We start from the raw sequence: 26,779 nt of genomic DNA, 5'->3' as shown, positions 1-26,779 counted from the left end.
GTGATGTGTTTTCAAATGAAAATGTATGCCATAATGCAATACATTTTTATCCAGGTGTATCTGGTATACTAGAAAACTAGGTAAAAAAGTGTAGGCTACATTACAATGACTAGGTTAGGTTACAATATACTACTGAGTGAGCAGTTATGCTAGCAATTAAAGAAAGTAAGCTACAATACACTGCATAACGTTCTGATGAATTGAATATTTCTGGCATTTCTTACGTATCCTATTTGCTCACTAAAAATGAACATTTTAGGTCCTCTGTGACATTTATATGTCAATGTGTATGAAAATCATAGCCTCAAAACGTAAGGCCAATAAACATTTAGATTCAACCCTCACCTTCCAGGGAGCCCGCATTCGGCAGTTTCTGTTGTGGACAGGATATGATGACATTCTTGTTTACTGATTCGCCCAATCATGGAGGCGGTTCCCAGATTCTCTCGTGTATGATTGGCTATAGAAAAACATTGCGCCCAAGTGAATTTTACTTGATGTAATGACACTCCTCCCTGAAACTCGTGTTCACACCGCATGTCGCGCAGCGGAGAGAGGAGGCGTAACAGCTAAGAATCACCTAACAGTAGCTAGGTAGCTAACTAAGGTAAGCAATTAATGTGTTTATTTAAGACTGCACATAGTTAGTGACTGAAATATCAACGTGTTAGAAGTCCATCAAACGGTGGTTTTAAGATGCTTAATTTTGTGATTTGCTGATGCCATTTAACGGGATTGGTTTTTGGCCTGGTCAATACGTGCAATCTGCGCGGGATTCGGGGAAAATCGCATATTCTTGCGTTTTACAAGACAATCGCAGAGAACATATCTATTCAGAGGAGGCGATTTTTTCCCCCTTTAAAGTGCAGCAGCCCAACTGTAAATTGAGACTTTGAATGGCCGTCGATGCGGCCTGGACCCCTACCACACTAGCCAGCTTGCTTTAGCTGCCTAGCTTAAGCTAACTGTTGTTGGGTTGAGAAAGCAGCTGCACCTCAACGTGACAAGGCCAAAAAGCCTCCACTGATGTTTTGTCTTGCCGACGAAGACTCTCTTTCTACTTCTACGTCAATTTATTTTAGAAATATGATACCAGAGCATAATTAAATGGCTCCGAAATTTACTGGTACATATCTGGAAATTACTAGCAGTACTAAATCAATTGCCGCTGAACGTCACATGTGTTGCATTGCTAGCCACGCTAGCTTGCGACAGACTGGCCTTGTAGCCCGCATGCAGTCGGATCTAGCTAGCTAGGCACAAACTTTAACTAACTACTGTACTTAAGGCGTCAAGTGTTGGCAAGCCGTTTGCTTTGCGTAAAAGAGGGTGAACTTTGAGACCAGGTGTATTGTAATTTTGATTATATTAGCTCGCTAAATCGAAAACTGGAAATATTAGCTAGTCTGCTAGCCAAGTTAGTTCGTTAGACTAGCAAGCCAAGTCCAACCAATTGCGATGTAACGTGCTACCTATCTGATATTCCTGCCCTGCTTACTACCTGGTTACTTATTAATCTAGCCGATTTTTTGCGCGATTTACCGTCTGTAGCATCGTCAGCAAACACTGGGGACAGAAGAATCGCCATGATTTCACTGCAAAGTTTATGTAAGTGAAGAGGTAGCGATTGTAGCTGGGTACTTACTTCAGACATGGTTAAATAGCAGATTCGTAGATGGCTAACGTAATTTGCTAGTAAGGATCTTTTGCTCGAGTAGTAGTACAGTCCCCAGTAGGTTTCAGTAGATTCATATTCCCAAGGCGTGTGCATCTACATACACACCAGTTAATCGCACTGGTAGTTAAGTAGGCCTATTTGGTTCATGCTGGCTAGTGCTTCCTTTTAGTCTATTGACACCCCATAGTTGTATAGGTACACACTCTTACCATTTCCTAAACATTGAATCATGCTTTTAATCTGATTTGATTTCACTTTTATTTGAGTTCACCTCTACTGCTTCATTTGGAAACTATATTATTTAATATTGAATTGTGTTTTTAACTCCCTTCTGTCAATTCTTTGTCCATAGATAATGGACATGAGCAGCAGCAGTGAGTGCTTTGGATGTGGCCGCTCTGGGCATTGGATCAAAAACTGTCCTAATGCTGGGGGGCGTGGCCGTGGCAGGGGCCGAGGACGTGGAAAGGGTACTAGATGTTTTTCAGCGCCACACCCCTTGTGAATTCTACACATTGCATGGTTCAAGAAATGTATTATAAACCAGGATTGGGACATCTTGGTGTCCTTAATGGCAGCTCAGTGTCCATAGGCACTAAAACATGGATTTCTGTATGTTTGCAGACCAGTTCTGCTACCGATGTGGAGAGCAAGGCCACATGGCCCGGGACTGTGAACAGAGCGAGGATGGTGAGAATATACCTTGTTGAATCGTTGAATGCTAAGTGCAGGTACTTGCAACTAGTTTGTAAACATGACTTGACCTAAACTGACATTTGACCATGGTACTGCTAATGTTTACTAAATGGCAGAAGTACCACTAGTGAAAGAATCACTGTAGTTTACAAGACTAGCAATGCACAACACAAAATTTAAGAGCAGAAACTGTTCTGAACATTGAATAATACATTTGTTCTGCTGCTTAGCCTGCTACAACTGCCACAGGACTGGCCATATCTCTCGGGACTGCAAGGAACCCAAGAAGGAGAGGGAGCAGGTGTGCTACAGCTGTGGCAAGGCCGGCCACGTGGCCCGCGACTGTGACCACGCCAACGAGCAAAAGTGCTACTCCTGCGGGGGCTTTGGCCACATCCAGAAACTCTGTGATAAAGTGAAATGTTACAGGTGAGTTATGCATTATTTGTGGCGCCTTTAAATTGGCTACCAATCTACAGCCATGTTTGCCTTAAGTTTCCTTATACTAACACATGACTGAGATCCACTGGTCCATTGTCCAACAGATAATTTTTGTAATTTATTTTTGTTTTCAGGTGTGGAGAGATTGGTCATGTTGCTGTGCATTGCAGCAAATCCAATGAGATGAACTGCTACAACTGTGGCAAGACTGGCCACCTGGCAAAGGAATGCACCATTGAAGCCACCGCATAATCAGTGCCCTTTGTTGCCCCTCCTTTTTTTCTGATTGATGGTTGGTTGTATTATTTTCTCTGAATCCTCTTCACTGGCCAAAGGTTGGCAGACAGAGGCTAGTCCCAGGCCAGTGAGCCTCTCGACATGTAATATGATGAAAGGGGTGAAAATATCTTTCTGCATTCAATACAAAAATGTTTGTTTAGTTTGGTAGCGGTGTAATGTATAATGCTTTGTTAAAGAACCCCCTTTCCAAGCCACTGGTGATCAGAGATAAATGAATGGGACTAAACATATGGGATATATAGGACCTCTGGGCTTGTGGAAGTGAGTCTCAGTAAGAAGGGAGTAAATGGAAACCTGAACTTCCATGTAAGGTTATTTTGGTTCGTTTAGTGGGATAACATGCAGTTGACCAAGAGAGTATGCCAGGGGAAACGTTCACAACATGATGCATCTGGGCCCTACAAGCAGCTAAGTGGGCGATAACAAACTACATGTTATGACAAAGTAAAATTTTGGAGGAATAAAAAGAATCTTATGTTCTTTTATAAGAATCTGTTTACAATTGAATGGAGTATCAGTAATAGTCCACGGTAGAAGTTTCTTTAAACCTTTTTGGGAAAGTGTACCTTGGAGAAAATTAGCATCAAGAACAGATCAGCAGAATTAGCAGTTATTTGGGAATGGAGAATGTTTTCACAGAAATCAAATGTTATTTTTGTACAATATCACTTAGACTACTGTAAAAATACCATTTGCTTGTACTCAGTTTTTAAGTCGGAAGGAAAATGCAACTGAAGTCCTAGAACATAGAAATGTAATTTTAAACTATCAATAAAGTTGGAGGAGCACGGGGAGGAAGCTTGTTTTGTCATTGCATTTCTGTATATTATTAACATTATGGTTTTACACACTTGTTTTTTTATATTAAATAATTTATTTCAAGCATTCGAACATTATGGATGTCACGCTCATGTTCACTCCTTAAATAGAGCGAGCTGTGCCAAACTACCTAAGGGATGCTTTTCTATTTAACCTATTGGCTCAGATTCCCATTTCAAGATCCCAGTTGGTGGCATTCGCACTCTATATTTAGCTTGACTATAAAAAGACGGTTCTCTTGCCCCTCAGCTGTGGCTGTAAAATGTGCAGCCACGTCAATAATGAAAGGAACATTTGTCCACATGGACAAAGGATATTTTTGGCACAGCATTATGGATGTTATTTTTACCACTTTACTATTGAACAGTAGCTGTTAAATACCAACACGAAAGCCAGACGATCGTTTTCAATCAAACTGCATCGTAACTATTACATATTTGCTTGTACTGTCGGTGTACATAGCACAATGCGTTCAACCTGATGTTCAAAATGGCAGCGGGAGCTGTAGTTGCAGCGCAGCCACTGCACAACCCCCTTCTTGTCGGTAAAGTAGAATGCTCAAGGACCTCCCACTCCTCATGTGTCGTCATCTAGCCTTAGCCGGAGAGAATATTTATGAGAGAAAATCGGGGAAAAACAAGAAGCCTACCGAACCGCCCGCGTAGGCTAAGCTGGCTCCCCTTATCCGGGGCTTTGTTTTGTTTTCTAGATAGCCGGTATAGCTAAAAAGGGGGATGAAAGGACTCCTGCCATTTTACCGGGCGTTTTACACCTTAAGTAACCGACAAGGCAAGCGAAATGCTGGATTTGCCGGTTCTCAGCGCGGGTTTTGCGGAACCGTGTCTGATGGCAAGGTACGATTCAAAATGCAGCTGTTGATTAGATCCCTCTGTCAGTTGATACATTGTTGCCTTGCGTTGTGTCAATTGATAGGCCTACCTTTTTCATTCACGGTTTCCGTATCATTAAATGGATAACGTCTCTTTTCCGGTGCCCTTCTGACATGTTAATTCATTGTAACGTATTTACCCATAGCCTATAACACATCACACATTTTCCCTATAACAACGCAGGGGCCTAATAAAGTTAGACATATTTCAGATGTTTATTATAATTTTTCATTCACCACATCACATTATCATTTTTATTTCACCATTACGTAATCAACCCATGGGCTTAGTAACATATATTTTTTATTAAATGTCCATAATGATGTTAGTTTGTGCTACATGAGCAATCTCTGTCACCCAGTCTGTCATCAACATTGCAGGCTTTTGCTGCATCACCAGGTCAGCAATGGGACCAGGTGTCTTGAATGGTCACATTAAGCTTCAAGCTCCAGAACAACATAGGGTCATTGTGTGTTAGTTATTGTTTCCTAATTTGAGTTGTTTGTATTTTTTATTTGAATAACTTCAAATCAGAACATCCAGGAAATAACATGAATGCTTATCTTCCCATGGTTCTCTTCTGGTTCTCTTTAGCCACAGCCTGGCTTTGGCCTGCTTTTCGACATTGATGGGGTGCTTGTCAGAGGAAAAACTCCCATTCCTGCTGCCAAAAAGGCCTTTCAAAAACTGGTGAATTCTCAGGGACAATTTGTGGTGCCAGTTGTGTTTGTCACGAATGCGGGGAACTGCCTTCGACAAACTAAAGCAGATCAGCTCTCCCACATTCTTGGAGTGCCTGTAAGTTTCCTATAATTGATTCTATAGATCTGCTCTACTAAATATGATGGGCTAGTCCCACTTTTGTCCTAAACAATCTGTTATTGTTTTCAGATCACACAGGACCAGGTCATTATGTCCCATAGTCCTCTGAGGATGTTCACTAAGTACCATGAGAGTTGTGTTCTTGTGTCAGGTCAAGGACCAGTCCTGGACATTGCCAAAAAGTATCCTATCTGTTGTATATCTGATCTGTGATAATGAAAACTGTAATAATAATGTTAGCCCTTGGTTTGAAAATCCTTAATTCGAATTGCTGCAAGTCTGGGCTTCCAAAACGTGGTTGGCATTGACACATTGAGAGAGTCCTTCCCTTTGCTGGACATGGTGGACCATAACAGACGACCTAAACTTCCTGTGAGTTTTAAAACTAAGATACTATTAGAATTGATCTTAAATACAATACTGATATGTAAAATAGGAAATGCATGGTAACAATATTCATATCAATATAACTATTTTATTTTTAGTCCACCTCCATTGTCAACCTTCCAAACATAGAGGGTAAGCACTGTGATTTTTTTAAAGTGTTATTTTTCCTAAACCTTCCACAGCAATGTTTCCTGACTTCATAGCTTATCCTATAAAACGTGTCATATATATCTCTTCTTGCAGCTGTGATTCTCTTTGGCGAGCCCATTCGATGGGAGACTAACCTGCAGCTAATTGTTGACATCTTGTTGACCAATGGGAACCTGGGCAGTACCCACCAGCCCCAGAAGCTGCCCCACCTCCCTCTACTGGCCTGCAACATGGACCTCATGTGGATGGCTGAGGCACATTCTCCACGGTAACCAACATAACTCATTACTGTCATAGAAATAAGTCAAAAGCAACAGAACAGCTGGATCTATTTCCTGTTCTTAGCTTAATGTGTGGCTTTAAAGTTTGACCAAGCTATTGTGCGAATGAACTGAAAAAAACAAACAAATGTTGTTCTTTTGAATGCAGGTTTGGTCATGGGACTTTTCTAGTGTGTCTAGAGAACATTTACAAGAAGATCACAGGTAAAGAGTTAAAGTATGAGGCTCTGATGGGGAAACCCAGTGAGCTGACCTACCACTTTGCAGAATATCTCATCAGGGGCCTGGCTGTGGAGAAGCAATGGAGATTGCCCATCACTTCCCTCTATGCTATAGGGTAGGTTGGACATAACGCAACATCAATTGAGATGATTCCCAAGCAACATAATGTTATTGAGCGTTAGAGAGTTGACATATGAGTGGAGGATGTTCTCAAAGCTTCATAAAGTGATGCATAATGCACAATGAGGGCAGCACTAGAATGTTGTGGTATGTCCTAACCCATTTCCCCCCCCATGCCTCTCATTCACTCTCCATCTTTCTGTCCTTTCCCCAGTGACAACCTCATGACTGACATATACGGTGCCAACCTTTACAACCGCTACTTGGAGGAGAGGACAGCCAAGAAGAAGTCCAAAGCAATGGCCAAGATGGCATCCGCCGCTGGCTCCAGCACAACCCTGCCTGAAGAGGTGGAAGTGGACAATGCCTGGGAGGGGGAGCTCGCTCCCCCCTTAGCCACTTCCTGCAAGTCCATCCTGGTGTGCACAGGGGTTTACAACCCGCACACAGAGGTGCCCATAGATGCTAACCAGTGTATCAAGGAGACTGTGTTTCACGGGCACCGTGACTTCCGTTTCGACCCTGCACTGGTGGAGCCAGGCCACATCGTGCAGGATGTCGACGATGCCGTGGATCTCATCTTTGAGCAAGAGAAGTTTGTGCCTCTGTAGTTCAGGATGTCATCTTTCAAAAACCCTTTGAAATAGTCTAGGGTTGTGTCAGACTGAGGGGGTTAGGTGCAAGGGAAAGTTATTATTAGAGGGATAGTTGTTTGGAGATAGATAGTTCTAGAAAATATCCCTCTCAGTTCTCCTCTGAAAAATACCACTTTTATCGAGTTACTTGTGATAAATCCAACACTGTGGACAGTGTTTACAAGTCAGGGCATTGAAGTAACTTCATGAAGGTCACGTTCAAATCATAACATTGTAACAAGTACTTGACAGCTGAGACTGAACTGTTTTTCTCTCTGTTATGTTGTTTTATAGATGTTTTTGATTGATTCAGCACAATTACCCAAATTGTAAGCAATGACAATTACATTTAAAGAATGCCTTATTTGATGTAATTAAGTATTTTTGTGCATTATAACCGTTTAAATGGTCCACCCATCCTCTATTTATTATTACAGTTATGTTAGCTATGTCTTCCATCGTATTCATTTTATATTTGACATTTGTCCAAATGTTTTTTCTTTAAACAATATGCATTTAACTTGTTTTTTCTATGCATGCATTTCATTAGATTGCAAATTTGCACTGTGAGAACATAAAAACATATTATTTAGAGTGCAGTATGGTCCTTTGACAGTGCTGTCTAAATTGTCTATTTACCTACATGTGTAACCATTTCATGTGTTTTTGCACAGAAAAAAATGTTCATTTAATGTTACCATATATTGCAGGGCTGTTCATCTTACCCTTAATTGTATGCATTTCTTTTCATATGCATACAACAAACTGTAACTAGCCATTTATATTTATATGAAAGATATAAATATAACAAAAGCTATTTTTCCATTGGTTGATTACGTGTGTCTTTCAGTTGCATTTCATATTTTAAGAGCTTGATATTACCTGGAAAGAGCATATGTTAGTTTACATGAACACAAATAACTCCCTTGTAAAAAATAAAGCCCTGACATAAACTTCTGTTTGTGGTAGGAATCTCTTATTCCCATTAATTGTATGACAACAGACAGAAACAGAAGGACCAATATGTCACGAATGATAACAAGACATGCATTACTGTACAGGGTAGACTGAAAGTCAATTCACAACAAATTTAATTATAGTCTTTAAGAAGTCAAACTTTCTTATAGCATTAAACACCCATTCATCAGCATGCAGGTAGTGTCGTCCATAGTTCTTTATCACACTGGTACACAAACCTCAGGTGGCCTTTATCTTTATGTTGTTCTCACGCAAGCCATTCATTATCTGGGGTAGAAACTCCATGTTAATCCGAGCCCTCTCTAAGTCATCTATCCAGGTAAGGTTGGCAGAAGTCCCACTGCCCTCTGATAGCATGCTCCGGCACCTTCTCTTGTGTTTGGGCCTGTGAGAGTGTAAGGAGTGAGCCTCAAAGTCTGTGTGTGGCTCATCTATTTCCAGGGTGAAGGTAGAGTGTTTGGCCAGCCTTAAACCCCACAGCAGCAGGGCAATGAGGCCACAGAGCATCCCCCCTACCAGGCTGTTATAGAGGCCTCCAGTACATCTCTGCTGACCACAGGAAGAGAAGTGGGCATCACTAAGGGCAGTGATGGCTGTGTGTGCCACAGCCCTGGGACTGACACAGGTGGGCACCCTAGACACAGCTGCCCTGTTCCTCTGCAGCCACACCCTCAGGTACTGGATCCCACAGTCACAGTGGAAGGGATTCCCAGACAGGGTGACCCTCCTCAGGAGAGGCAGCCTGTCAAAGTGCCCTGGGGGCACCGTGGTAAACTGGTTGTCCTGGAGGTGCAGCTCAGTTGTGTCTGTGGGGAGAGGAGGCACCTCAATGAGGCCCAGGGAGCTGCAGTTGACCTGGAGTCCTGACACCTGGGCTGAACAGTGACAGGGCTTGGGGACAGTCCGTGCACTGGATGTATCCAGAAGGAGGAGGATGACTAGACAAGAACCGAGAAGCATACTAAAAGAAGATTTATTCAGAAATACATGTTTAATTATTTTGGGGATTTAAAAAAATCAAATACCTGTTTTGGTTGCAAAGTTTTACACTAATTAAATGTATTGTTACAATATGTGAGGTGCTTTCCATTAAAGTAAAAAGTATTTTCAGGATTGTTGCCCAAAACAATGTAACAAATATATATATATATTATTTTGTAATGAGTACACAGCCACAAATCAATAACAATTGTTTTCCTGGGACACTGAGTTACTTGAGGCCCATTGAGGATTACATTTCAGTGTCTAGCCAGCATCTACATTTCTAAAGTTAGGCCTACCTTTTAGTATCAAGCCAACGTTGAAGGTTGTGTATGTAAATTCACTCATCTTCAAGGCCTTTTTTCTGTAAATCCCCAGTCCATAGGTCCATCTGTGCTATTCCACGAGAGGTCTTCTCAGGCATTCACAAGCATCCATTTAGTAACGGACGTGTTTCTCAAATCTAAAAATGATCATTTGCACTTATGTAACAGCAGCAAAGCATGTCAATCGCACCATTGAGAGGCCGTTTTGGGGCCATGTGACACGTAAAACTACCACTGGAGGGAGAAGATAAGAGTATATCTGCCACAAAGGGGTAGAGGCGGGTGAGTCTGTGTGGCACTGCAGGCCTGCATTGCCAACATGAATTACCATTTATGTAGCATCACAAAATGGAGCCAAGGATGCATATAACAATACGAACATGATTCCATTTTATTTACATTGTCTGCCCTTTCAATCAATGTTTTTCTGGAGATGCCTACATGTACAACAGAGCTTTTTTTCACCACTAGAGGGTGTGAAAACAGCCATTTAACGATGTTTATAAGAATGCCCTCTAGTGGGGATTTTGTACACTATAAGGGACTGGCTCTGAGATCCTCCCCTAACTTTTAGTAACCGTCAAAACTAATGAGAGACAAATCTGCAGTCAGAAACCAAGATTCTCAGTAGTTGTCGATACACATTATATGAGATAACTGTTTTGTGTGGCACACTATGACAACTGTATTTTTATTCAATACGTAAGAGACAAATGTGAATACCATAAGTCATATATTTGTTTATTTAGCGTTCTCAACATTGTCACAGTTGAATTTTACAATAACAGGGGTCTTACTTACTCACTACTCACTGTACAAACAGAATGCACATTGAAATGAGGCCACTCTTGACTTTCCCTTTTGTATGTGTCTCTTAAAATGAGCCTGACAGAACAGTATTGTAACATTGGGATGAACGTGTGTGTGTGTGTATGTGTGCGTGTGTTTAATAGGCAGAGAACCTTATAACAGTCTGTCTTTTGAGATCCACAACAAATAAGAGCTCACTAAAGGTGGAGGCAGAGAGATAAGCGATATGTTCCTAATTAGGACCCCTCCCCCTTTCTTCTCCCCTATGAGTTGATGGGTGTACACCCTGATCCTTACTGCAGATATCAGTGTAGATAAGTGATCATATAAACACTATGTACAGTTCCATTTATCTCGCACTTGGTCCCTTCTTGTCTTAACCCTCCTTCAAATGAATCCACACCCTTATTTACACAATGAGAGCCCTCAGATAAGTGCAACCGTGTTTATGTTTGTTCTTTATACAATGGCTATGTAGATGAGATGCATGCTGTGCTCCACTAAAATTCAGCTTAACATGGAACAGCAAGAGCAAGTCAACATCTGGAGATTCAAAGTCAATCTAAACAAAATGGAGGTCAAACTTTACAGGCTGATTTTCTGGGTCAGCTCACAGTGAAAGGAGACACGATGCATCAGATACATGCAGTGCATTGTTGGGGTATCTTCTCACACTACATAGATGACTGAGGACATCTGAAGCACAATAACATACTGTATATTAACAGAAACGTACACTTTTTCTTTACATTGTCTGAAATATTTAGTTAAAAAAGAAATAGGAAATCAATAAAAAGACACATTCAACTGACCATCAATGTCCCAAATCAGATATGTTAATCTGTCTAAATTTCCTTATAATACAACTTGTCTAATAAGAGCAGAAATGAGTGAGCCTGACTTATGGTTCAGGTTTCCTTAGTGAATGTTCAAATACATGTACACCCTGATATTGGGACAAACAATTGACTTTCACTAATTTACACACTATAATATACTCTTATTTGTAGAATGTAGAAAGTTATTGTTCTTTACATATACCCATTTCCTTTGTTAGGTTGCATTTCTACGCTGTATTTCTTTATTTCCTGAAAAAGAAAGCGTTCATATGTGCTTATCCAGCAAAATATTTCTGTTCTGCCCAGAGGGAAGCATATTCCTTTATTAAAATATATACACACACATTCCTCTTTCCATTGTGAATGGTGTAAGTAGGTATTTATATATTCTGAAATGGAAAAAAGAAGATATTTTTCACCTGAATCTCTTTCCGGACAATATGATGACCCACACTAGCAATACTAGTCTGCACTTCTGATCATGATTGCACTTTAACTCGCCATGGTAACACTGATTTGTTATACATGTGCAGAGGATAGCCTCACATCAACAACATTACATGCAAAATCACTTAGTAGACATTCCACTGAACTCCAGGACTGTTCTTCTCATGAATACAGTCACACATTAAGCCACTGAGAAAAAACGACAGGGGTCTAAACTAAATAAATAAATGACACATCGTGAAAACAAACAAAACAGGAGGAAACCTTTGCTTGTTCTGAATGTACAACATCAGTCCAGAGATATTGCACAGGATAAAAACAAAGATAACAAGAATACCTCTCTAGTTACTTAAGAGCTTTACAGTCACTAACTTGAAAGGGTTTTGAGGAAGAAAAAATAAGCGATGACACTCAAGCAAAGTTCAAAAATATAATAGTTTGATTTTGAAGAGTCAAGAATGCAGCTGCTGCATATATGTAAGGCAAAAGCCAGGTGTACTGCATGTCCATGACCTACGCCTCAAAATACAGTATACTTGAAAAGTGTCTGAAAGGAGCTGTAAGCTTGGACAGAATAGAACTCAACAGGGACAGGCTCAAAACCAACGGGCTTCAGTTGATCCCTTCCTAATTTTGAACAGTACTAAGCATCATACCAGCATTAGCATTCAGGGAGGGACCCACACACTCAACCTATGAAGGACAAGTAAGGACAGTCATGACAGGAAATGTCATCCCACCCATACCCATATGCCACAGCTGCACTCTAGAAGATCGCCATTCTCCATTTTACGGGCAACAAATTCCAGAGAATATTATTATTGGCCGCACTAAATGTGAGTTCACTCCCTTCAGATTGATCCTGTTACTATAGAGTCAGTATAATACTGATAAAATTCATTTTCAATGATAATAATAATGGTTGTAAGTATGATCTTACAAAGTACTTTACGCACAATATACTGTACATGAAGTGGCGACTAAATAGGGTATGCATAAGTAATTGGCACATTTATTCATGAGAGCTAGGAGACAACACAGCTGTCATCTACGGTAAATACAGCACTAAAACTACTTACATTGAGACTTTCTACTCAGTTGTTAACCTGTCTGTTGATTTAGTTAGTGTGAAATGATTACATCTAGCGATTTCACTACATGAATTCCACAGGAGGTAACAACAAATAGCATTCTTAAAAAATGAAGATAGGATTTGCAAACCTAAGAAAGCAGAGCGTTGAAAGTTAGCTCGATCAGATCAGAGCAAATGTATACAATGTAATATGCCATCATCAGAAAAAACAGTCAGCCATCTTCTCTCGGGCCTTCCCCAGGCGAAGGGAAGACAGACTATTGTAGGAATGGAGGAGTGGAGAGGGACTGGCAGAGAAAAGACAACTTCTTTTCAGCCATCACGGCCAAGTTGTGTGTGTGGGTTTGTGGAGAGTAGGAGAGAGTAACTTCCTGTTGGAAAACGCTCCCCTGAGACCCTGACAGAGCAATGCCTGTAGTTTGAGTGGCTGAGCCAAGACTCAGCGTGGAAGATTGCAGTCTTGTTTCCATGTCTTTAGGTGGGTAGTGAAGGAGGGATCCAGGTGTGGCCTGTAATCCGCCCCCAGCACAGCAGCAGTAGAACACAGTGGACAGGCCGTAAACTCATACCGTCCCTTTGGTGTAAGCAACTGTCCCTCCCTCAAGTCTCTCCCTCTCTCTCGTTTTCTTCTCTTTCTTTCTCTCTTTCTAGGAAGGAGGTCACACCACGGTACTGATGCCACTGTGTTTGGGTTTGGGCCCGCCAGGTGCCGGGCCCTGCTGCTGACTATGGGGGTGAGGAGCATGCTGGGAGTGTGAGGCATGATGGGAATGCTGACTGTGGTGGCTGTGCTGTGTGTGTGCGTGTGTGTGTGAGGTGTAGGCTGGGTGCTGGTGGTACTGTGTGTGCGGTGGGGGATGGTAGTGGTGATGGTGATGGTAGGGGGGCGGGTTCTGCTGGACCTGGCAGTACTGGGAGTGGTGGCCGTGCAGCTGGGTTTGAGTTGGGTGGACGCTCTGTGCCGTGTGGTGGAGGTTGGCTGGGTGGGGCTTGTGGGAGATGAGGGTGGGGTGACCGGGCGTAGGAATAGGAGGGTGGCTCTGCAAAAAGGGCTTCCCTCGCTTGCTGCTGAATAGGGACCCAAGGATGGAGGAGGAGTTGGGGATGGGGGGATGGCTGCGGGGTGCGCCCTCGCGCGGGGTGGTGGCTCTCCGACGTGTGTGAGGGCTGCTAATGATGGACCCCTGCAGGAGAGAGGAATGTAACAGCAGCCCTGTCAGTGCCTGTGACAAAGCCCTAAACTCCACACACAGTACAATTGTACTACGGCTGTTTGGCAAATCATACTGCACCACTCATGGAGGTGGTTCACTTAACCTGGAGAGTGAGGGTAAACAGCAAGAAGCAAAATGTTACAGAGCATGCAAAAATAAACCAAAAATGTTCATCCCAGGATGGAGGACAGACGGACAGACTATGAATGGTAAAATCAGCTTTAACCTCTTTAGATAATGTCAGGGGAAAAGAAACCAGCATTACCAATTCTAAAAGGTCAATTGTCAGAAGAAGGTGAGCTTCAAAGTCCAAAAGTCTGGTAGAAATCTGACTTTTTTCTGAGCAGATTAATGATCACAGTCAAATACACCATGTGGGCCTATGACACAAAATAGTAATGGAACTAACAAATTGATACCGAGTTAAAATGACATCATATTAAATTGCTGTCAATGTTGAACACCTTCTGAACCTGCCAAAAGTCACACATGCATCTTGTTAAAATCAACAGAGGCAGAAATACACATGCAGAGGAAGTGACAGGCAACCTCTCGATCCATATCAGGTTAGCATTCCACTGACAGCAGTAGGCTACTATAACAAGCAGCAGGACTGAAGCTCTGGTGTGCACATTTCACAAAGTGGCCTGGACACTTTTCCACTGTTCTGGTTCCAACTTTTCCAAGACCAGATTGCTTTCAACCTGAAGGAATTATACATATTCCCTTTGGTACATGCTTAATCTACAGCTGGAAAGAGATTATGTGACTTCTTTGAAAGTGGAATCAAAATGTCAGGGTCCCAGACTTTAACCAAACACATGGACACATGGAATGAGTGAAGGATGATGAATGAAATCCACATCTTATTGAATCTGTATGTAAAGAAGCCCGTCAGTCTAAGAGAGTCCTGCTTCTAACACAGTGTTCTTCCCTGGACCTAACCTTGCTTCTAGGATGGGGACAGGAAAGAGACCAGGACACAGTTACCATATTCAGTGGCTGTGGCAGAAACCCAAAGAGAGGTCAGAGAGCCGGACATGAGTGAATGGAAGAGGACAGTAAACTATGGCAGATACAGATGGCGTTGGGGAGACAGAAGGATCAGTGGGGAATTAGTAGAGTCATGCTTGTTTCAAGAAAAAGGGCAAACTGGCCACATGACCAAGTTCTTTCTCTTCCAATCAGGGCAGCATCAGAGGCAGGCAGCCCATGCATGCACACTAACCCAGGCAGGCAGGTGGTTAAGGCATCCGAGGAGAAAAAAATGATCAAAAACAAATGAACTGAGAGTCTATGAAGCAGAGAGGGTGCAATACCAAAAATAAATGGTGTGTTTTGACAGTGCACATCATCACATAGAGAGTAGCTTGGATACCAGCTGCTTCCAACTTACTTCCATATTGCTGTCTAGTGATCCTGCACTGCTGCGGCGCCCACGCTTGCCTGCCCGAGACATGCAATACCACAGATTAGAGATGGACAGCACTCCTGGATCAACTACAGAGGTTTATTCAGCCCTCCGATCCCCTAGGGGCAGTGCAGGGGTTGTGAGCATAATTCTATCAAGGGCACAGTGGATCAGGGGTCAGGGAGAGAGTGAGGGATTGGTGGGTGGGTTTTGTGGGTGGTGTAGTTGTGTCCTTTTAGCGTCTACTTGACCTAGATTTACAACAGGACTTACTGTAAAAGTTTGTCCAACATAACAAATTTGTGTTAGACTGTTGTATGTACCAAATATGGTTCTGCATCACATATTTCTAATTTGAAGCTTTCTTAAATGCTTCAGCAGTTCTAAAAAATAATAAAACACAACCGCTTCTGCCTGCCGACCAAGGTTACCAAGGTGCAATTTCACCTGAGGCCCATGGGTCAACTACTCAGCATTAAGGGCTAATATCTCTGTATTCTTTCTACATAGAGTTCACCAACACATTCTCATAAAATGTGGCAACAGGAGTTTAATGTTGTCACAAGATGTAGATTGTCATAAGGGAGAGTCTCGGGTGGCTTAACGCCAGTGGTAGGAGGAACATCAAAAGCAATACAATGGCTGTTGCATATGGGATGTACAGGCAAATATAGGGCTGAAGGGCAAACAGAGCAGTCTGCCAATGTTAGGCTTACTCAGCCGATGAGAACATGACCAGTTATTACACATGAGCAGGAGAGAAAACTGAATGGGTGTGGGAATAACAGGAAGTACATTTGAGATGAAAATGGCAAGAAAAGAAAAACTAAAATACTTCACACAGGAATGACCCCGCTATCATGCCACGTCCTGCACTGAGAAGGTTAGGGCTTCAACATAGTATACAAAAACATGAAACAGGAGGACTGAAGCATCATGGTTTTGGCCTACTTCAACACAAACTAAGCTTCAAAAGTACTCCATGGATATACACCAAATCATAACTGAAACAGAACAATTGTATCCCCTGGTGTCAGACAGAGCCCCATAATGGATTTCATTACATTATCATGGTAACTACTGGATAAGGTAACAGAAGTTTGACTCAGAATCAATGAAATGTTCAAGATTTGGAGATAATATGCTACATACTGTTATTTATGGAAATGAAATGTTTGTTGACGTAAAAATTGGAACCAAATCTTGACATTTCACAAACAATGAGAACGGAATGACCCTCAAATTCAGTTAGATTGATAGGTTATAGATATAAATGAAAGAGAAGACAGAGAGGCAAATATGAATATCACTGATTCATGTAACAAACAAGGAACATTGTGAAATGCTTGGAAAAATAAGGAGGTATCTTATGAATGAAAATGAGACATGTAGAAGTGTAAAACAGATCAATCGAATTGGATTAAAGTACCATATGAAGGGATAAGAGCCATAGTTAAATTCCATTCATCAGTGAATATATAGCCACTTCATAGAACATTCTACTTAAGTACAAGTACTTAATTCTTCACAAATACTTCCACACTGCAGTCCCTCTTGGTAACAACAAATTAATCTTAAATAGGCCACCAATAAAAGCAAACTGTGGATTTAACAAATGGAATTCACACATGAAGTAATCCAAATGTACTCATTACAAGCCAAAACACACTGCCCGTGCCTAGAAATTCTACCAATCTGAAAACGTTCTGCTTCATGGGAAGAGCTCTGGGATCATCTTATGCATTAGTGGGACATGATGTGGTTGGATCCCTCAGCATCAGGATGGCTAAGTGCCAGGCTGGAGCTCTGGCGGAGATGGTGACCTCTGTGATTACCTGCTTCGGAGAGGTCGCGCAGGGAGCTGCTGAGGGCGCTCCTCTTCAGCCCCTCCCCCATGGTGTAGGTGTCGTCCAGGCTGGCACGGTTCATACTGCCGTTACCCGCCTCCTTCTTCAGGCCAGAGCTCTGGGATATGCTGGGCCTCACCACCCCCTTCTGCTTCTCCAGCTCCGCTGTGGAGCAGAACAGACACACACAACTAGGTGTGAGGACTACACTGGAAGCGTGTTTGTGAGTGTGTGTGTATATGTGTCCTTGGAACAATCCTCATCACTCAAAGTACACAAGCGATAACAATTTAACCAATATGCTAATATTGTGTGTGATCTTGCAGTTGCCTAGCATTTGTTGGATCTCTGTAAAGTCTCTTTAGAATAATCTTTAGAATAGTCTGATAATGTTTCTGTTAATACATCTCTTTCTACAAAAAGCTCACCCACTGGTAACAAATCTGTGAACTCTTTTAAAATTCTTCCGCCTAAAGAGGAATGAGTAATGAGGACCATGCCCTGTTTAATTTTACTGGCTTAACTGGCCCAAGGCAGCTCAGGACGAAGAGAAGAAGGAAAGAAGAGAAAGAGAACATATCTGCTCACACTCTATCCTGTATTTCTCCATTTCCTGGACCTCAGCGATGGATTCCCGCAGGTCGTCTGTGAACTTCTTGCGGTCCTGGGGGTTGGGCGCGTTAAAGTTGATGAGGACTTTGATGTCCGCACCTGGTATGGCTGATGTAAGCCTGATCCCATTTGGGTAATCTGGGCCAATCGAAAACACAGACAGGGAGAGAGACCTTTAACCACGGGGCATTGATCAAAAAGCAAGTTTTAAGGCGCCAGGAAAGTCTGTGTGAAGTATTGAAAACGTAAACACTGTTACAGTCCATTAGTTTGATTTGCACTTCCAGTGAGAAGTGTTATTGTGCTAAATTAAAGCATGCCAAGCTTTCTGTAAACATGCTGGGTTAATACACTGCGATGTTGAGAGGCTACGGGCGCTTACTGCTACTTACACTGGTTGTCAAACAGTAGAACCTGCATCCCATACAAAGAGAACGACTGCCGGAAGCTGTATGTCACCGAGTTTTTCTTCTTCTGGAAAATCTTTGTCACCTGTTCCCACACAGACGCAGACAGCAGGGATTACTCACGGAAGCGCACTTGAAAAACGTATGAGGAAAGATCTGACCATTACCATGTTCAAGACTCTATGAATCTACAAATCATTCACTCTTTTTCAAATCCCTTCGATTTGTTTCCAGCCTACATAATGAGCAGATTGGTGCAGGGAACATATCTAGCAAAGCCACAGGGTGGAGGTCTGGCAGAGCCAGGCCGGGAGCAGCGGAGGAGCCTACCACCAGCAGGTCGTTGAACAGGAAGATCTCCCGCTGGTGAAGACCCAGCTTCTGCAGCTTGTTGGGGTCTGGCACTTCAAATAGCCGGCAGTAGCACACCAGCCTGCGGTGAGGCAGGGACAGCACCTAGGGGGCAGCACAACAAGCAGTAGCACACTCAGTATCAGGAAAAGCTCCCTCCATGACCTCAGTCCCTCCCTGGAGCTATGCTTTAGCGAGGGCAGAGAGGTCAAATAGCTTGGGGCTGAACTGAGCCAGGGAAATTGACTCCTCTAGCCCATTTGGCTGACAACATCAGATAAGCTCTGATCTTGAATGGGACTATCTGTATCTATAACAGGGTGATATTAATCACAGAGAATGTACCTTTGGATACATGTGTCACATATTCCTCCAGATGTGTGCATACAATTTTAACACCAGGTTATAAATATATAATAAAACTGTCTAATTCATCTGATAGAAAAGAGAGGGCCATAGATCAACATGTGCGGGGTGATCATGCAACAGATCCACAATGCACGACTATGCCGTAGTGTATAGTGTGTAGTGTGTGGTCTGTTGCTTGGCAGGGATTTATACCCTGCTCAGCACAAAGTCAGTAAACACTGCAGCTCACTGCCACCTAGGTATTTATATCTGTTGACTCTGTCTACAGGAGAAACTGACGACAGACTGCTGACCTCCTTGTGGGCTTCTTTTTTTTTAGTTGGGGGGGGGGGGGGGGGGATTGCCAGCATTACTTGCTCAAGAAACTCAGTTCTACTTGATGTGGATGTAGCAAAAGCCATATTCACGTACAGTCCTTGGTATTTTGCCTATTACTATTTCCCCCTTTAGGGATGTGAGATGATTGAAATGACTTGTGTCATTGTGTACTTACACATCCTAGGCCGTGGTGTAGAGATCCGATCTGAAAGGAGAGCCCAGAGAGAAGATCAAAGAGAGGTTCTCATCACCGCTAATGAACCTGGTCCACAACATGGTGTAACCCTAGAAACTATCTCATCTCATTTAGTATTTCTGCGTCAGCTAAGGGGTCATGTGCGACATTTCTCTCTCCTGAGCCTCGGGTGTGTGTAGTGTACATCCAACCCATCTCATAAAGACAACAAGGTGCTCCCACTCCTGATCTGTAACGCAGTAGCGATTATTTATCGCAGCTGAAACAATATATCCTGAAGCCCCCAGTCTGATGAAGTCTGACGTCCCAGTTCTGTGTTGTGTTTCCTCAGATGAAGAGTGACAGAAGAGGGTATTGTCAGACAATATAACATTCTCTTTACATGACTCAGGGAGGATTTAGTGTAGGAATATTATGGGATTGCTGTGTGGAGCATGTGAGAGGCTGGGTTCTTCATTAGGGGTGGATCTGTCTCTGAAGGGCTCGGGAGACATGGGAGGCACCAGTGTGAAGGTCCCAGCACTAACGTGACTGCAGGCTCACACCAGGCAGCACTGAACAAAGCCTTTGCTCTGCTCACATTCAAACCGAATGCTAACGAGAAGGCTTGCGCTCAAATTAACACAGAGAGAGGTGCTACATTAAGTGTCATGATGACATTCAATGCAGACAGATGTGAAACCTGCTTTACACTCCCTGTTTCACACATGTTTAAGTGTCTGTAGGAATGAGCCTTGGTTCCTGGTAGGATTTGAGAGTAACTCACCGGTTTCTTTCCCACAATGAGCTTCTCCACCTTCTGCACCTGAGACACGTGGTCCTCGTTTGTCTTCAGCTCTCGCTTCCGGATTCTCTCATAAATGCCTACCAGAGTCTCCCTGGGAATGTCCTCCCCATCATCCACCCCTGATGGGGAGCAACAATAGGTTAAACACACAGACACACGCACACATACACACCCACACCCACTCACACAGAAACACACACACCTACACAGACACACCCTCATAGGCACACCTATCCACACAGACACACGCACACACACACACCTACATACACACACAATCAGACAGACACACACACACATTCACAGACATACCTCTGAGGTTTTTGACAAAGTCCTCCAGCTTCATCTTCCTCTCCGGTTTGACGTTGGGGCTGTACATGTCAGTGTTGAGGAGAATGATGGCAAAGGCCAGGATGAAGATGGTGTCTGGGTTTCTGAATTGTCGCACCACCGTGGGGTTACAGATGCAATAGCGCTGACTGAACACAGGCAGATAGTGGAATGACACATCAGTAAAATAATGAGTATCTTCATATTCTGCTGGTGGGAGAAATGCGGTAAAGTGTGATATGCAGGGTGCCAACCCCTAGGTGATTGACAGTGACTGCTGACTGGGACGGGGGTGTGGATGTGCGATGTCACCATCAACCTCTCAACATGGCGTGAGGAACTGGTCTATTTATTCAAGCATAAGTAATATGGAGCTCTAGGTCCCACCACACATCAATAAGTCATCCAGCACTGCCAACTGGGAGTTGCACTGCATGACTCTAGTTGATAACCACTCAGTGGTGATTGCAAATGCAATGCAGAAACAGAAAACAACATTCATTACTACCATGCAGTATTCATCATATTTAACATTTTGGGAATAGAGAAGTTGTCTGGCCTGAAGACATGTGTGATGAAGGTCACACAGCAATTTAGCAGTTTACAGACATTGATAGTAGAAAAGCTCAGTCATATGACACTGCAACAACAAACTGTATGGCTGCGAGTGTCTGTCTGTCTGTCTGTCTGTCTGTCTGTCTGTCTGTCTGTGTGCTTGTGTTTCTGTATTTTGTCATGTTTTTGTAGAACTTCTTTACCTGTAGGCCTCAATGAGTCGCTCCACCTTCTGAGCCTCTCCCTGGACACGGATGTGGTTCTGGAACTTCCTCAGGGCCTCGTCCAGCTCCATGGACGAGAAGTCCATCTCATCTACTACACAGCTGCAACACACACACAGAAGAAATGTGAAGCAAAGACTATTTTTACATATGGGCAGATCCACAGTATACTACCCTTCTGTGTCCAGCCAGCTCTAATGACAATAACAGTCTTGGGGGGTGGTGACAAAGAACATGTCTGAGATGGGGAATCTAAGATGCCCTAGTTTTACATGAGTTATAGAGATCTGTGTGCTTGACAGCAGTGACTTTGGGTATAACAGGCCACACTGGCACAAGTCCTTAGCCTCATCCCCTGTCTATAACAAGCCTTGTGCTTGGGAAACTAGTAAGAAAGTAACTCATACCGAAGTTCATACTTACTCTAATACATCTCTGTTGAACTGTTTCTGCCGGTTGCCCAGAAACTCTCCAATCATCTGTCTGCTCAGGCCCTTCCTCTGGAGCAGGAAGTGAGCCACGCCCACAGGTGTATCTGGGACAAAGCCTCTCTCTGTCAGGTACTGGATACCTTTCTCTGGCTTCCTGAAAAAAGACACACACACACAGTCAGGTTAGGTGCCATATGTCATTCTCAGATAAGGAAAAATTGTCAGATTTCAAGGCTTGAAGTGACCCATCTCATGAGGTTAATGCCATTAAACATGATGCCCCCATGTTCAAAAGTTGATGTCTCCTTGTATCACCAGGCTTTGGAACAAACACGAGTGTCAAGAGAGGTGTTTGCCTTTCTGGCTGAGAGGGAGTGGCCTCCACCCTGGTTAAACATTCACCAGAGGGCAGAGCATGCAGAGACTCTACCCGACATAATAGAGTAGAAATATGCGCCCCTTCTAAAGTCTACGACTATGACTATTAAGTGAACTGCGTTCACAGTGTCATAAACAAGCATGGACATGCATAAACCAAGCAAGTAAATGTCTGCCAGCCATTCTACATTCAAACCACTCATCCAAAACATTTTCTAATTTCAAGCTCCCTTGAGGGTTTGCAACCTTGAGAATTAGAATGAATTAGTCTGATTACTGTTGATTGTGTGGTTCTCACATCTAATAAAGCTGATTACTCTAAGTCACCCCTGATTCTATACAAAGCCTCTGTAATGCCGTTCTTCAGTTCTAGAAGGGGCTAATCACTCTAATCAGTGCTGGGCTGCTTCCTCGGAGCTGGGTACCTACTTGTTGAAGAGGTTGAGGCCGATCCTGTAGTGCCTCTTGCGGATGACATCGTTGCTGAAGACGGGCGAGTCCCAGCTGTTGCGGGTCTCTTTGTGGTACGTCTGCTTGCTCAGGGTCTGCTCCCTCAGGCTGTCCCTGGACGACGACTCGGAGCTGCAGTTGATGGTGTCGTTGGAGTTGGAAGTGCTGTTGATGCTGTCGTTGTCCCCGTCGGAGAAGTCCGACTCAGACTTGCTCTGCCGATTGGCCGAGCCGTTGATGGCCAGGTGGCTCTCCAGCTGCCGGTGGCGGTGGCGGAGCGGGGCCTCCTCGTCGCGGGAGGGCGCCCGAGGGGGCGGGCCGTGGGAGATGTGTTTGGGGCTGGCCTGGGAGGAGGTGACGATGTGGCCGTGAGGTTCGTAGGTCGGCGGGCGCTTGACGGAGCTGCGGTCGGAGCGGTCGCTATGCTCGGCCGAGCTGTCGCTGGGGGGCTCGATGGTGAGAAGGGGCAGGTGGTCCACCCTCCGCCTCTGCTCCTGGCACTCCAGAGAGGGCGTGCTGCGGCAGCTCGTGTCCGTGTCGCGGCCCTCGTCCTTGGGGTCCATGGGCCAGTACTCCTGGGAGGAGTTGGCCGAGCGCAGCCGCAGGTCCGACTCTGTGCTTGAGGGCTGGTCACCTGACCGCGAGAGCGCCATGGAGGGAGACAGGTCTTCCTCGTCAATAAACAGAGTGACATCACTGTAAGACGCCATCATCTCATCCCGCATGCGTCCGGTTGCTCCACGGTGGGGCTTGACCTGGTAGGTTACCTCCAGGCCCACCTCTGGGCCCATAGCCTCAGGATCCCCCTCATCCTCCTGCAGGCTGCGGCAGTTCAGGGCATCATCTATAGACTCTGCTAGAGACTTGACCTGCCTGGAGAAAGCATCCTCTAGCTCCGTGATGGCGTCCGTCAGGTCGTTTTGGGAAGCCGGGTGAGCGGCCAGGTTAGCCTGGTGGTGGACGTCCATATCTCCACACTCGGATTGTACCACGGCCAGGGGGGTGCCATCGTCTGTTAGCGACACCTGCTTCCCCTCAAAGTAGGAGCTGTGGACTTTCTCCGGGCCCTCGAAGGAGAACTGCATCCTCATGTTGGACAGAACGATACGTCTGGACATGCGGTTCTCAGACATAGAACTCCTGAGACGCTCAAAGTTCTTGTTCATCTGGTACTGGCGGAAGGCTGTCTGGATGGTGCGGGCTGCATGCCGGGTTATGAAGCGTCCACCATATTTACGCTCCAGCATCTCCACCTGAGGACCACAGGGAATCACACATCACTAGCTGTCTACACTCATTTTCCCAAGGACCAGAGTCTGTAGTTAGTCAGGACAGTGAGAAGATACAATAGTAGAGACAAGACTGACAGAGATACTTTGTCTTTGTGTGTCATACAGTACAGTGACAGAATGTTCTAGTACCTGTTTGTCCTGGAGGTCAGCGGAGAGCTCATAGCTCTCAGAGAGCGATCTGGAGCGCTTGATGGCCTCCTCTTCAGCCTGTTTGCGGAGGATGGACTGGGAATGTTGGAGCTTGGGCCTTCGGGGTCTCTGGGGCCCCGGCTGGACGCTGTGGCCGTAGTGCGGGCCGTCGAAGCGGTCAGGGCTGATGGCTGAGCCGTGGGTCACAGGCCCCCTGCCGTAGCTGGCTCCTCCGTCTGGACCTGTCTCATTGGGCCTGGCGTCCCCTTCCACACTGCACAGAGACAGAGGACACATGGTCACTCAGGGCTTCTCTTCCTCACTACACAACAACAACACTGTGCATATCATTCAGAGTTCAAAAGACTCACCCAGACACAAAAACAACGGACAGCGCTTAACACTGGTGGATTCAGTTTGACCATGTTTTGTGTTTTTTGAAACGGCATTACATAACCAAACCGCAATAGTTGTTGGTGGATTGGGGGAAATACTGCAGTGATTTCTGGGAGGTGCTGATCCCACAACTTTGAGATATACCGCTACATTACCAAACACTAAACGCTATGTGTTGATTAGAGTGCTACTGAGTGGGTGTTCCATGATTGTTATTGGAAATATGACCGTAAATCATAGTCTCAGGAATAAACAGATGAATAACCAGTCTATATAAATGAAAGAAACACAGAAGGCTTTTATACATTTTGTTGGAAGCTGATCAAATATCAATTAAATGCGAATTCAAACATCCCTTCCACTGAAGAAAGAACTTGACTAAAGGGTACTCACTCACTCTTACGTTCTGCCGTGCTTGGAGAAGCCTGCTTTACACGCAGAGACCTTCTGTTTTCTATGAATTGCCAACTCTTTCTCCAAACCTTATCCACCATTCTACCTGCCTGCCCGTCTGCATGAGTCCAGAGTACACATAGACTACTTTCAGAGAAGCAAAGTCTATAGCACCTTCACAGCCAATCAGTGACCAATGACAGTTACATCATGTTGGTGTATCGAAGTCTTCTGTCATTGACGCAAATAAATATTCCAAAGTCCAGTTAGGTTTGCATGACAAGGTAAACAAATTAAAACGTAGTCATCACGTAGAATGATCTAAAACTGAAATCCGTTGTGTGAGTCGGTGAGGAGGATAGGGAGGTGTGAAGGGTGTGGGAGGGGTCAGGGCTGCTTCCTCAAGCTTGGTAACTTTCACTTTTCACTGCAAATTATGTTTGACTAGTGACGTTGCCTAGAATGTACCTAAGAAACACCTCCAGTTCCTTTTGAACGTGAAACCACTTCCTCTGCAGCAGATCTCGAGTCATCGGCACAATCACAAATTTTTGTTTTACCTCAACTTGAGGTGCAATTTTTTCTCTTTAGAATCCCCTCCATGGTGAATTTAGCCCTCACCTGCTCCCTTTAGTAATGAATGCCTGAATGACTAGTATTTAATCTAACAACCTGGTCGAAATATAAGCACTGTAAGAAAATTGTACTGGAAGTGAAACTTTTGAATTCACGCCACTTCAGTTTGAATTAGTCTAATTTAGTTCAAAGATCTGCTCTGTAACAAACATTGTCCTCTGTTCCCCCTCCAGACTTTTGGCTGCTCCTCAATCAACACTTGAATGTGTGATATGTAAACATCTCTGCCCACCACGCGGATCACCTCCCAAGCTGCCACCTAGTGGCTTTCAGACTCTGGCTTCCAGGTACAAACTGAATCATGTACTACGAATCCACAGCTAACCCTACAATAAGTAAAAGGTCCCAGATACCGTTTATGTTATATGTATACTGTTTTATATAGTGACAATGTTGAATTTGGTCGTGTTTGCAGCTGATACGCTAGTCCCAAGTGTGGTCAATTCTGGGACAGGTTAAGTGTATCATGAATCCTTTCCTCTCTCAGAGCTGAGACACGCAGGGTCACATAGAGCACTAACAGAGGATACCTTGACAGTAAGGCAATGCTAACTGCCTCCCTGGGGAATTAGACTCAAGCACAGTGCACTGTGTGCAGTATCTGGACCACCAGACAGACCGACCATAACCTGCCCAGGGACTGCGGTTGAAATGTAGCCGGCTGGCTAAACCTGGCACTTTTACTGAAAGGTTGATTAATGTGCACTGTCCCTGTAAAAAATTAAATAAAGTCAAACTCAGACAGACAGACACGTACACAGAGGCTTATTTACTGAGGTACCAACACAAACCCAGCTTGATGGAATGAAAATCACACTTCTTGCATAATCGCCGAGGGGACAAAGCTCCCCCTACCATCTGTCATGACAAACGGTCGTTGCTAGTACTCAGCCACCGCACCACACACCCTCAGTTTTACATGGGGTTTGACAGTTCAGCCAGTTCTATGGCTTCATCACTGGAAATCATGGGAAAATAAACCAGCCACTAAATATTTTCAGGGGGGTCTGACATAACAAAAATGACTCATGCAATAGACAGAAGCCTAGGTGGTAAGGAATATAGGTATAGACTGATAAGATCGGAGGTTATTTTAGTTTATTCATCATTGTATTGAACAGGGAGTTAGACATGAATA

General features: G+C 44.0%; 4 protein-coding genes across 12 annotated transcripts in view; 2 read left to right on the top strand and 2 right to left on the bottom strand.

Annotated features, from left to right (window-relative positions):
- Positions 1–509: 509 nt before the first annotated feature.
- cnbpa (CCHC-type zinc finger, nucleic acid binding protein a) lies at positions 510–3,909 on the top strand. Its single transcript, XM_047041218.1, has 5 exons — positions 510–607; positions 2,031–2,148; positions 2,303–2,368; positions 2,605–2,803; positions 2,950–3,909. The coding sequence occupies exons 2-5, from the start codon at positions 2,034–2,036 to the stop codon at positions 3,065–3,067; spliced, it is 498 nt and encodes a 165-aa protein (XP_046897174.1). The 5' UTR covers positions 510–607; positions 2,031–2,033; the 3' UTR covers positions 3,068–3,909.
- A 462-nt stretch (positions 3,910–4,371) lies between these two features.
- Positions 4,372–8,399, top strand: LOC124481273 (haloacid dehalogenase-like hydrolase domain-containing 5). The gene is made up of 8 exons (XM_047041201.1): positions 4,372–4,788; positions 5,419–5,622; positions 5,716–5,828; positions 5,925–6,018; positions 6,132–6,165; positions 6,277–6,451; positions 6,613–6,801; positions 7,021–8,399. The coding sequence occupies exons 1-8, from the start codon at positions 4,669–4,671 to the stop codon at positions 7,415–7,417; spliced, it is 1,326 nt and encodes a 441-aa protein (XP_046897157.1). The 5' UTR covers positions 4,372–4,668; the 3' UTR covers positions 7,418–8,399.
- Positions 8,392–9,938, bottom strand: gp9 (glycoprotein IX (platelet)). 3 transcript variants are annotated; one of them, XM_047041216.1, is made up of 2 exons: positions 9,700–9,938; positions 8,392–9,380 (listed from the first exon to the last, which is right to left on the bottom strand). In XM_047041216.1, the coding sequence occupies exon 2, from the start codon at positions 9,377–9,379 to the stop codon at positions 8,639–8,641; it is 741 nt and encodes a 246-aa protein (XP_046897172.1). In that variant the 5' UTR covers position 9,380; positions 9,700–9,938; the 3' UTR covers positions 8,392–8,638. The 3 variants fall into 3 exon arrangements, with proteins under 3 accessions (XP_046897172.1, XP_046897171.1, XP_046897173.1); XM_047041215.1 differs by having other exon boundaries at positions 8,392–9,357; positions 9,700–9,936; XM_047041217.1 differs by having other exon boundaries at positions 8,392–9,225; positions 9,700–9,936.
- A 1,739-nt stretch (positions 9,939–11,677) lies between these two features.
- The window catches only part of LOC124481268 (IQ motif and SEC7 domain-containing protein 1-like), a 76,653-nt gene continuing 61,551 nt past the window's right edge, over positions 11,678–26,779 (bottom strand). For 5 of the 7 annotated variants that reach the window (XM_047041188.1, XM_047041189.1, XM_047041192.1 and 2 more), the window contains 13 exons: positions 24,217–24,490; positions 22,775–24,048; positions 21,960–22,121; positions 21,516–21,638; positions 20,740–20,906; positions 20,407–20,546; positions 19,620–19,649; positions 18,737–18,862; positions 18,392–18,491; positions 17,976–18,137; positions 17,376–17,552; positions 15,526–15,575; positions 11,678–14,099 (listed from right to left, as the gene is read on the bottom strand). In XM_047041188.1, coding sequence (XP_046897144.1) covers positions 13,575–14,099; positions 15,526–15,575; positions 17,376–17,552; positions 17,976–18,137; positions 18,392–18,491; positions 18,737–18,862; positions 19,620–19,649; positions 20,407–20,546; positions 20,740–20,906; positions 21,516–21,638; positions 21,960–22,121; positions 22,775–24,048; positions 24,217–24,490 — 3,310 coding nt within the window. In that variant the 3' untranslated portion in view covers positions 11,678–13,574. Of the gene's footprint in view, positions 14,100–15,525; positions 15,576–17,375; positions 17,553–17,975; positions 18,138–18,391; positions 18,492–18,736; positions 18,863–19,619; positions 19,650–20,406; positions 20,547–20,739; positions 20,907–21,515; positions 21,639–21,959; positions 22,122–22,774; positions 24,049–24,216; positions 24,491–25,005 lie in introns of all 7 variants that reach the window. The other 2 variants (XM_047041190.1, XM_047041194.1) reach the window with 2 other exon arrangements.

The sequence above is a fragment of the Hypomesus transpacificus genome, chromosome 18 (assembly GCF_021917145.1).
Source record: "Hypomesus transpacificus isolate Combined female chromosome 18, fHypTra1, whole genome shotgun sequence".
NCBI lineage: Eukaryota > Metazoa > Chordata > Actinopteri > Osmeriformes > Osmeridae > Hypomesus > Hypomesus transpacificus.
The sequence above is the reverse complement of the archived record's forward strand: the minus strand, read 5'-3'. Positions and strand labels throughout refer to the sequence as shown.

Excerpts from the sequence above, each read along its gene's own strand:
- cnbpa (XM_047041218.1), top strand. The coding sequence starts at position 2,034 with ATGGACATGAGCAGCAGCAGTGAGTGCTTTGGATGTGGCCGCTCTGGG. Across the intron at positions 2,149-2,302 it reads GGGCCGAGGACGTGGAAAGG|ACCAGTTCTGCTACCGATGT; the intron begins GTACTAGATGTT and ends GTATGTTTGCAG. Across the intron at positions 2,804-2,949 it reads GATAAAGTGAAATGTTACAG|GTGTGGAGAGATTGGTCATG; the intron begins GTGAGTTATGCA and ends TTTTGTTTTCAG.
- LOC124481273 (XM_047041201.1), top strand. The coding sequence starts at position 4,669 with ATGAAAGGACTCCTGCCATTTTACCGGGCGTTTTACACCTTAAGTAAC. Across the intron at positions 6,019-6,131 it reads ACAGACGACCTAAACTTCCT|TCCACCTCCATTGTCAACCT; the intron begins GTGAGTTTTAAA and ends TTTTATTTTTAG. Across the intron at positions 6,166-6,276 it reads CAACCTTCCAAACATAGAGG|CTGTGATTCTCTTTGGCGAG; the intron begins GTAAGCACTGTG and ends CTCTTCTTGCAG.
- gp9 (XM_047041215.1), bottom strand. The coding sequence starts at position 9,748 with ATGAGTGAATTTACATACACAACCTTCAACGTTGGCTTGATACTAAAA. Across the intron at positions 9,358-9,699 it reads CGTTGGCTTGATACTAAAAG|TCATCCTCCTCCTTCTGGAT; the intron begins GTAGGCCTAACT and ends GTTCTTGTCTAG.